Source organism: Prunus dulcis, chromosome 6, assembly GCF_902201215.1.
Source record: "Prunus dulcis chromosome 6, ALMONDv2, whole genome shotgun sequence".
NCBI lineage: Eukaryota > Viridiplantae > Streptophyta > Magnoliopsida > Rosales > Rosaceae > Prunus > Prunus dulcis.
Window position 1 is genome coordinate 17,661,255 of NC_047655.1, and position 10,316 is coordinate 17,671,570.

Genomic DNA, 10,316 nt, shown 5'->3' on the forward strand with positions numbered 1-10,316 from the left:
GTGTGAAGGGCCCCCTCTATTGTGAAATCCTGACTCCGCCACTGCCCAAAGGAGGAAAAGAGGGCAATATTATTCTAAACTCTACTCCAATCTTTTTGAACTCTTACAGACTTGAGCGTCAACGTATTTTCTTGCAAGTAACCCTTCCTCCCTCATTGATGGCAAGTGAAGACGGTGTCCTACTTCTCAACATTGATTACAAGACTACTTGTTGGAGGACCAGAATTTTTATGCTTCAACAATCTTATAACTGAAAAAAATATTGAAGTGATCTTTCTTTTGGTTGGAATGTTCCTTCACATATAGGATGCATATCCTAAAATTCTGACAAGAGTTGTTGTCTATATGAAGAGATGGTTTCGCTGATGCCTGTTTAACAAGCCAATTTCCTAGACTTGAAGCTTATCTCTAATAGCAGAGGCATATGCCTCTTGTTAGTCCAAAACTATGTCATGTCATCATTAGGATATATGGAATAAAGTTCTAAATCGACTAAAGGTCAAGTGATGAGAAGGAATCGAAATTTTGTAGCTCTATAACACAAACTTGTCTCAATTCATGATTAGGAAAAGTAAGTTTGACTTAGAGACCATGTATGTATTCATAGGTTGGACGTATTATTTACGCATCATTCAACTTGTAGTGATGAGCAAACTCCCTTAACTTGCTTAGAAATATTGGGAGACCTCTAATTATTGGCACAAAGCCTAATTGTGTTGATTTTGAGTGAACTTTTAGTTGGCATGAAGCCCTAATTATTGGCACAAATCCTTTTCTGGTTTGTTTTCTTTGCACCAACCCTGATTTTTGGCACAAAGCCTTCTGAGTTTGAATATGATAAGAACTATTATAATAATCAGAGAGACTCCTATTTCTTTCTCAATTGCTTGGTTGCTATTTTGCTTGCTACTGGGAGAAATATAGAATTGAGGATGAATCTTACTATTCACTCTGCGTCTGCATAGATGGAATGAGTTTCCAGTGGGTTGTGTCAAGTGAAGTCACGAAGTTTTTGGCAATGCTGTCAATCTAGTTTGGAATGTTGGATTGTGGATGGATACGATGTTAAAAACATCCGTGATTTTGCTGTTAAACAGACGTAAAGGCTATCTTCACTGAAATTTTGCTCCAACATCAAACGTAAAGGCGAAAAAAGAAAAGAAAAAACATGAGGGGAGTGAAATCTGTTTGGTTTATTTTGATTTATCGAGCAAAGACCAAAGAAGCAACCCCGATCCACAACCGATCTAAAAGAAACATCATACAATTATATTCAATTTCAAAAGAAAGGATCATTGAATGGCTCAACTGGAAAATTGACCACTACACATGCCAAATACTGGTCAAAGTTGGGAGCCTAGAATACACATTTTTAGCCAAGTCATTTCTAAGAGTTCCCAAATTCTTTGGTGTGCTTTTCTTTTTTTTTTTTTTGGTTGTAAAGGGTTCCCCAATTCATTGGTAAATGATCCGACAAAAAGGTGTGCATTTCCTAGACAACACTTGTTTAGGTATCAGAATAAGGTCTCAAACAAACCAATTTCATAGGAACAATCAGGCACAGAACACCAAAGGCAGTGAGTTACATTCAACGAACATAAATTATCCATGTTCTCGTTTCTCCCCGAGCCACCCACTTCAAGAGTTAACGATATGCTCGTCATCTGACACACTAGCAAGTCTACCAAGCATTCCTCCTGGTCGAAAGGCCACTCCCCAAACTTGGTCAGTGTGGTCGAGCCACCCACTTCAAGAGTAGTCATATAACGATATGCTCTTGTCATCTGACACACTAGCAAGTCTACCAGGCATTCCTCCTGGTCGAAAGGCCACTCCCCAAACTTGGTCAGTGTGGTTGCTCATTGTCTGCACAGCTCCCCTCATGTTGATATCCCACAGCCTCACAGTTCTATCACTTGAGCCCGTTGCAAGAGCCGCCCCATCTGTGCTCACATCCACACTCAGAACCCAGCTCGCATGTCCTGACATGGCCCCAACCAATGTTTTCCCCTCAGCATCATACATGTGCACATGGGTGTCATCTGAGCCCGTGAAAAGTAACCGTGGCTCAACTGGAGAAAACACAAGAGACCTCACGGGCATGAAGTGGCCTTCCAGATGGTGCAGGAACTTGCCACGATCCGCGTCAAAAACAGAAACAGTTCCATCCATCGAGCCACAAGCTATGCGTCTACCATCAGGACTCCAGGCAACTGATAGCACAAACTTCTTGCTGCTGCTTTTATCCGTGGGCTTGGTTCCTTCTGGGCGAGGAATTGACAATGTGGCAAACAGATTCCATGTGGTGGTGTCCCAAATTTTGACTGATGCACTTCCCCCACCCGCCACAGCTAGCATGGTACCCTGATCAAGTGCCAAAAGTCAGCATCAACTTGAATATAACCAAAGGGGTGGCTTCAAAACTTCAAATGGTTCTAGTTTGAAACACATATCAGTCAGAGATCAGATGTCCCCGAAGGGACCAAAGTATCAGATACAAAATAAGAGAGATTCAACAGACACCGTCTTGAATTTTAGATACTGAGTATCAATGTTCACTTGAAGCATTCCATTTATTCAAATTTGGTCCACTTGAAACATCACTTTAACAATTAAGAACTAACATAATACCAACTTTTGGCATGTCTGATATTACTAGTAAGGCAACAAGGAAAATACAACTTTCAGAAAGTAACATCTCAACCAGATCTGTAATTCAAATCCCATGGCTAGTTTTAGAAAAATTACTCAAGCCAAAAAGATATCAAACAAACTTGTATGCATAGATATATAAACAAGTAAAGCAACACCACATATTAAACTTGCAACAAAACAGTAAATTAATTAACAAGCTCAAAAAGGACCCCAAAATAAATATCTAAGAAAAATTTGAAAATTGCAAAGGTACCTGAGGATTGAAGCGTAATTGCCAGACTTCAGAGGGCGGGGCTTCGAGACTAGCGATGGTGTTGTTGGAGTCGACATCGAAAACCCTAACAAAGCTGTCGAGTGAAGCCGAGGCGGCAATATGGCCAGAGGGGTGAGCTGCCACAGAAGCGACACCGAGGCAGTGGCCGGTCATTTTGCCCCGGTTGACTAGCTCGTCTGGCTGCCACAGCCTCACAGTCTCGTCCAGTGATCCGGTTAACAACAAAGCAGGTCGGGTCTCGGTTGACGGGACCCATGTCACCGCCCATACTGACTCCTCGTGCGCGTCCTCGATTGATTTCAACCCTGCGAGCTTCATTGATAATTGGTTTGCTGAAACAACCCTAGTGTGCTTAATTCTTCAGTCCCCAATTTTCAGATCAGATTTTTATTTAGTTGTAACTGCATGCAAGCCCAATGATTAATCAGGGAGTCTGATAACACAATCATCAAATCTAGCATGCTGAGAAGTACACTGGAAAGCCAGCGACATTCTAGCATGCTGATGGAAATAGCTAGAGGCACTCTATTGAGTACAATGTAAGAAGTTATCCATATAATAAACCGTCTTGGACAGAAACAGTGCATGAATGATGAAAAACACAATTTGATATACAAGAGCATTCCATAGTCCATGACAGGAAGATTCATATTTGTCACAGATAAACATTCAAGCACTAATAAGTTATAAGTTGCAAAGTCCAAACAAGATTGGCTATAAAAAAAAGGTCCAAACAAGATTCTACATTTAAATATTGAATAATATCAAGCTGATGGTCTCAAATGTTTAATATGCTTTCCAGAGGAAGATCTCACTAGCTCAAGGTCATTCCTCAAACCCTCTGCCGAAGCATCTGCAATACCAACAAATATTGTCTCAGAGTTGGGAAGTAGCTAAACTATTAGACGCATCATGTTAATTTAGCTGGTTTTAGTTCTGAATAAGTGAAAATGGGGAGTAAAAAGTCCGGACTTGCCACACCCCAAAGTACCTGTTTCACAAAATTAGAATTTTACTTGAGAACCAATTTATCCGAGAATTGTTTTGTTCATGATCTGTGCGAAACCATTCATCTTTACTTGCTTACAGATCAAATAGAAAACAACAAGTGCAAAAGTTGGAAGCTTGCACTATGGTTTGCAATTTCTTGTGGCTAAACAAGCCCTCCCTTATTGTGGTTAAAATAATTCAGAAACCACCTTTCTCAGAGCATCCAAATCCATTCATAACAAATTATAGCATACTAAGCAATCATTAGCTTCAAAACAAAAATTCCTAGGCAGCTATTATCTAATTAACAAAAATTCTAACTTCACAAACTAATTAAATTATATACCCAAATCAACAACAATTCCAACCACACAACAACTTATTAAATTATAATGTACCCACCCATATAACAACAGCAGCTTATTAAAAGAAAGAAGAACCCAAATCAACAACAATTCCAACCACACAACAACTTATTAAATTATATACCCAACCCATATAACCACAGCAGCTTATTAAAAGAAAGAAGAAGGAAACCTTGAGCTGCGTAAGAAACCCCAGCCAAATGAATCTGAGTGGCGACGGCGATGGTGCGACGGCGCTGGTGAGTTATTCTTTCCTTCTTCCTTCTTCCTTCTTCTGTTTTGTTTGGCGTCTGAATGACCAAAAGACCTAGCCTCTCGACATAGGCAGTCTTTGAAATTCTAAGTTTTTACTTTACATTTTAACCCCAAATATTTAATAACCTTCAAAATCACCCCCAAATTTTCCAAATATTTTCGTTTTTACCCCTGACGTATCGGTGCCGTATCGACGACCTATCGGAGCCGTATCGACGACCTATCGGAGCCGTATCGTGACTGTATCGACGACATATCAGAGCCGTATCGCAAAGTCAACAGGTCATAAAAGTCTACAATACACCAAGTGGCCTATCACATACGTATCGGGTCTGTATCGATGCCATATCCGATATGCGCATACCCCAAAAAACTAGCGTATCGGTGCAATAGAGTGGCTATACAACACAAAAGTTACATGGTACTATGATGAAATAAGTACTTGGGCCAACAACACCTTACCTCTTGGGCGTTCAAAAAATTTTCATTCTTCACGGTCTGTACGTAAAAATCTATGCGTGTTGCAAAACCTTCTACAAATTCAAATCACCCCACAACTTAGTTGCGGCATGAATGTACCATATGGCGGCACATCCCATTTCAGCTCATACATCGTCAAATAAGAAATCTAAATACGCATACAACAGGGCACAGTCATATCAGATAAATTAAAAGGATTAACAAAAGGTTTGGCAAAAGCACCAAACTTTATTAAAACCCCATCAAAACCCAGAAGATAAAAATAGATATTCAATCAAAGCAATCATGAGAGAGAATTACAGACAGAAAAACTGGAAGAGGAACTTACCTATGAATTGCAGGAACTGAGAAGCAAAACTGTAATGAATTTTCCTCTCCAATGGTTGAACTCGCTCAGGCACCACACCTACGCATTTATATACACACAAACATTAGTGACCCAAAACCGCATTCTCACATTGCATCAAACAGCAAGTGAGCACTTAGCAACTGACGCAAAAAACAGAGGCTGGCATAGCTCAAAACGGTATAGAGTATTGAAAAACATATTCTCAGACTCTAGAAAACAAACAAACGAAATTACCAGAAATGGGGCTTAGAAATTAGAAATAAGATACCAAAACAAAAAGGCGAGCCCTTACCTGCACACTGAGTAAGTGGGTTTCACGAATTCCTCTATTTCTTTTGTGTAGCCATTTTGTGGGTTGGTTTGTAGTGAAGGTCTATGAATAGGGGGCCTAGCGGCTTCTCCAGATCTCCTTTGCTTTGCAGAGCACGGTGGTTCTGCACGTTTATATTTTTCTTTTATTCTTTTTTTTTTCCTTTTTTTTTTTTGGGTTTTACAATAATAATAGCCATTCTTAATATTTCTGGTTAGGATCCAAACCCTCATTAACGTCATGTTTACTAATTGAATTGAATTGAGGATGAGTTGAATTGAGAAGAATTAGATTTCGAATTCTTATTGAAGTTGTTTACTAAGGCCCAGTTTGGGATTGCTGTCACTTTAAAAAAAAGTTGATTCTACTGTGCTTTGAAAATAATTAGCTGTAAAGTAAAGCAGCTCCATGTTTGATAAATAATATTTTTAAAGTGTTGTTAGTACAAAAAGCAGTGTCAAAACCGTTTGGTAAATTTTAATATAAAATTATTGTAACTGCAAATAATGACTAAAATAGATAGGATGTTAAAAGTGTTATGTACTAATCATGTGGGTGGTAGTGGTAGTGATGGAGTGAAGGTGGTGGTGGTGATGAAGGTGGAGTTGGTAGTGATGGAGTGAAGATGGTGGTGGTGATGAAGGTGGAGTTGGTTGTTGTGGTAGTGGTGGTAGTGGGGATGGTGGTGGTGGTGGTGGTGGTGGTGGTGTTGGTTGTGGAGGTGGTGGTGGATGTGGAGGTTTTGGAGGAGGTGGTGGTTGGTGGTGGTGGTGGTGGCAGTGGTTGTGGAGGTAGTGAATGTGGTGGTGCAAGCGGTGAAGTTGGATGGGAAAGTGGAGGTGGTGTCCAAGAGCCTGCTTTTAAAAACTGTTGTCAAAAGGCCACTATTTTTAAAATAATTCAGATATTTTAATTTTACCAAACACCTTAAACTGCTTAACTTTAAAGGGAAGTAGGTTTTTAGCCAAAAAGGGCATTTATTTGGAGTTCTAGTACAAGATGCTTGACCTTTAGCACTTAAGAGCACATCAAGCATAGTTACAAGCTTATGTGTTTGTTTATTTTTATAGGAAACTGTTATTGGGATTCTAAAAAGTCATCTCGCGCTCATCCCTTTAGAGTGCCAATAACAACTCCCTTGTTTATGTTACAATTCGAATATGACTAATCTAATTGAGTTTTATGTAGTTATTCTCGATCATCCACCTAAGACCCCAGTGATCGTATTGACACTTGTAAGCCCAATATGCCCATCCAAAAGTGGCACGCCCATAAACATCTATTTGGGCTTTTGCAAATCTCTGGTAGTCTTGTATTGACGCTCCATTTATCGCCCATTCTGCAACCCATTCTCCTGTACAATATATTCTCATCAAAACCTACCATGCACTGATATAACATGTTTTAATTTGAATGATATGAAAATCACAATGAGTACAAATTTCTTAAGATTAATGTTAGTGAGAAAATGTTCATGAAGAGGCTTACATGTCATTAGAGGCATTATACAAGGAGATCTTATCCCTTTCTTAATTTTTTATGCATCGTACCTTTTATCTGTCATTTGAAATCTTTGTCTATAGACTACAAATCTAAAATAGGTATTTTTATTTCCCATAACGGTGTAAGGATTAATAGTGAGTGGTGACTTACCAACAAATATTTAATGAATTTGCAACGTATTTTTTGTAAGAAGGTAAGAGGGGGAAGGTAGCTAGCATTCATTTAACAATGAAATAAAAATAATGCCAGTGATGCCCAAGATGAATTCATTATTTACTAGTTCTTAATTTAATAGTGAGTATTGACTTACCAACAAAAGTGAGGGGTCCATTGGAAGTGGTCACAGCATCGAGATCAGAAGCTCGTTGGTTGTAGATGAAATCCACATTTTGTTGCACACTGAAGCTGTTGAACATGTCCGAGTATAGGCTATAGAAATGCACGTCTATGGCTACGCGATCGAGGCCTCCGGCAAATGAGAGAAGCTCCTTTGCATCTGCAGGTCCCAATCTGTTTGATAAGATCACATAAGCGCTTGAAGTGTGCTTCCGTACAGCTTCATAACCAGCTTTGTAATAATTTTTTAGGCTGTCTAGATTGACACCAGGTGCCATAGGCTCATTCATTAACTCAACTGCTGCAAGAGCTGGATGATTAGCATATCTGCTCAGAAAAAAAGTGTCAGATTAGTTGTTAAGTTGGTATCAGTTCTACGTAATTCTATAAGCCAGGTCTTGTAGTGTGGGCTTGTAATAAAGCAGGGAATTAAATTGATTGTTATGTGATGAAGACTAAGCGCACCCTAAGCCGGCACCCCGCCCCCTATGAGTGGTTAGTAAAATAAATAAATTCCATAAACATAAGCGAGTGAGGTTAATCTTATATTTGTTTAGTAAAGAATTGAATGTTCGTTAAGTATTAAACCTTGATGCTAAGAAATCTATGACTGCCACAGTGTCTTGTATGTTGGAATCTCCCCATTCCTGGGAGCCATCTCTTGTTGCACTGTGGTCATTGGCGTTTTGGGACCCTTCAACTGCATGAAGATCTACAATTACCTTCAGCCCATTGTTTCTGCATACATGTTGTGTTCAGAGAGAGTGAAACAGCAATAATACCAATTTGAAGTAATTTTTCTCTCTCTGTTTTATGTGTAATATAACTTTATAACAAGTTGCAACTTGCAACTACTCTTACTGTGCCCATGTGAAAGCATTGTCCAGGGCTTGCAAGGAGCCTCCAACAAAAGGCTTAGGTGGTGTTGGATCTTTTGCAATCCACCATCCAACTGGGATCCTCACCGCATTCAAGCCGTTCGATCGTAAGAACCTGAAATCGTCTTCGGTGATGTAACTGTTCCAGTGATCCTGTTAAACATAAATTCAATTTGATTACTTCTGATTTACTCCATGAAACCAATATTGTTTTGTTTTTTCTTGTTGAAAATCATATGAATCTTACCTGCAGGACTTGAGGAGCCTTATCTGGACCATAACCATTTGTGATTTGGTATTCACCTCTTAAGGTCTTGTCACTTAATATTGTCATTATGAAGACAGATGGATTATCATCTTCCCAACCTGAGCCTCCATAATCTGCAGTCAATTGTGTCTCTGATGTTGCCTAATTACAACGAAAAGTATGATTTTCATGAGAGGGACTTCTTGGTCACTTTTCCCTTTCATATGTATATATGTGACAAATAAATTGAACTTTGATGCTCAATGCTACCAGAAGAAACAATCACCTGCAGAAATAAACCATTGGATGCTTGAATGCGAACTCTATTTTGATCACCATCATTCCTTACAATCCGAAATGTTTCGGTGTTTCCAGGTGAATCTGAAACTGCAATTAGCCCGGTTCCCTGGTCTTGGTTTGGCAATCCCACAAACTGCTTGTTGAACACTCTCAAATTGAAAGATGATTCATCAATTCTCCACAACTGCATTACACAAGAAAAAAAAACCTATGGAGTTAAATTTACTTATTTAGTTTTTGGTAAATAATGATGTTCAATTTTTATCTGGCTTTTGGTAGTGCTGCATTAATGTTGGCTTGAAGAGCATACCCTGAAAGTTTCCCAACCAGAGGCCGAATCGCGGTTGACAACAACAACGGAACCACTGCCACCCCCATTTTCTGCTGCAATATACTTCTGCAGCTTTGTGGACTTGAATTGAACTTGTGTTCCATCCTGCAAATGATTTCAAAATAAAAAACTTTGAACTACATTTTTTCGGTAGGGAATAGTTCCTATTATTTGTGGTTTTAGTAGAGAAAAGCAAAACTGTAAAACAAAATCACACCCAAAAAACAAAAAAAAATGCTTATTTGTGATGAATGCAGTAGCTCTAAGCAAAATGAAACTATACCAAAAGGTCATTGTTGGGAATGCCATCATAGAGAGAAGGTTTCATCCAACCCTCTGTAACAAGCCAATTCCCAAGATTCACAGCTTTGAATGGCAAATTGAAGTCTTGTGCTAAGGAAAGAGGAACAACACATGAGATCAGGTACAAAGCCAGAAGATGGTACATGTTAAAGTAAAAATATGCCAGCTTTCAATTTTTCAGTCTCTCAATGTGAAATGAATGAAAAGGGCCTCGGGTACATTACATATTATATAGAAACAACAATTTGACAAAAGTCAAACTTTCACAATGAACCATTCCTTACGTTGAATGATTATATGAATTTACACTTCATTGTCTTCACTGATAAATTAGCATTGCTCCAAGTTCAACACGTTAAGGAGGAACTATACATGGCATTAGTGGCCTGCCGACCAAGTCAATGCCCTAGGCTAGACCCAACTATGTTGTTGGGGGGGGGGGGGGGGGGGGGGGGGGTGTGTGTGGTGTAGGGGGGTTGTTGTTGTTGGTCTACAAGTCAATGCCCTAGGCTAGACCCGACTATGTAGGTATGTAATTATAAGAAGCAATTGTTGGCACTTCAAAATAGTCACACTGCACTCCTCTTAATGAAAAAATAAAAAAATAAAAAAAGTAATAATCAAGGATGAAAATATTGGTGATACAGATATTATCGGGCCTTCAATTTACGGATATATTGATGTCGTTTTAGGTATTGAATAAAATCGACAAAAAAGACAGATATTTGCTTCAAAAACAC

At 39.1% G+C, this 10,316-nt stretch overlaps 2 protein-coding genes across 11 annotated transcripts; both read right to left on the reverse strand.

The window, feature by feature from the left end:
• Positions 1 to 1,248: 1,248 nt before the first annotated feature.
• LOC117631478 (WD repeat-containing protein VIP3) lies at positions 1,249 to 5,789 on the reverse strand. Of its 10 annotated transcripts, none has more exons than XM_034364654.1 (5): positions 5,661 to 5,789; positions 5,348 to 5,425; positions 3,745 to 3,782; positions 2,909 to 3,330; positions 1,249 to 2,364 (listed from the first exon to the last, which is right to left on the reverse strand). In XM_034364654.1, exons 4-5 carry the CDS (start codon positions 3,245 to 3,247, stop codon positions 1,750 to 1,752), a joined length of 954 nt encoding a protein of 317 aa, XP_034220545.1. In that variant the 5' UTR covers positions 3,248 to 3,330; positions 3,745 to 3,782; positions 5,348 to 5,425; positions 5,661 to 5,789; the 3' UTR covers positions 1,249 to 1,749. The 10 variants fall into 10 exon arrangements, with proteins under 10 accessions (XP_034220545.1, XP_034220546.1, XP_034220541.1 ...); XM_034364655.1 differs by having other exon boundaries at positions 3,675 to 3,782; XM_034364650.1 differs by having other exon boundaries at positions 3,745 to 3,920.
• An 825-nt stretch (positions 5,790 to 6,614) lies between these two features.
• LOC117632135 (probable glucan 1,3-beta-glucosidase A) lies at positions 6,615 to 9,749 on the reverse strand. The gene is made up of 8 exons (XM_034365548.1): positions 9,557 to 9,749; positions 9,253 to 9,378; positions 8,929 to 9,126; positions 8,643 to 8,804; positions 8,379 to 8,548; positions 8,106 to 8,255; positions 7,492 to 7,844; positions 6,615 to 7,032 (listed from the first exon to the last, which is right to left on the reverse strand). Exons 1-8 carry the CDS (start codon positions 9,719 to 9,721, stop codon positions 6,848 to 6,850), a joined length of 1,509 nt encoding a protein of 502 aa, XP_034221439.1. The 5' UTR covers positions 9,722 to 9,749; the 3' UTR covers positions 6,615 to 6,847.
• Between the last annotated feature and the right edge of the window lie 567 nt (positions 9,750 to 10,316).

Excerpts from the sequence above, each read along its gene's own strand:
- LOC117632135 (XM_034365548.1), bottom strand. The coding sequence starts at position 9,721 with ATGTACCATCTTCTGGCTTTGTACCTGATCTCATGTGTTGTTCCTCTT. Across the intron at positions 8,805-8,928 it reads CCAATGGTTTATTTCTGCAG|GCAACATCAGAGACACAATT; the intron begins GTGATTGTTTCT and ends CGTTGTAATTAG. Across the intron at positions 7,845-8,105 it reads ATAGATTTCTTAGCATCAAG|ATATGCTAATCATCCAGCTC; the intron begins GTTTAATACTTA and ends TTTTCTGAGCAG.
- LOC117631478 (XM_034364657.1), bottom strand. The coding sequence starts at position 3,247 with ATGAAGCTCGCAGGGTTGAAATCAATCGAGGACGCGCACGAGGAGTCA. Across the intron at positions 2,365-2,908 it reads AATTACGCTTCAATCCTCAG|GGTACCATGCTAGCTGTGGC; the intron begins GTACCTTTGCAA and ends GCACTTGATCAG.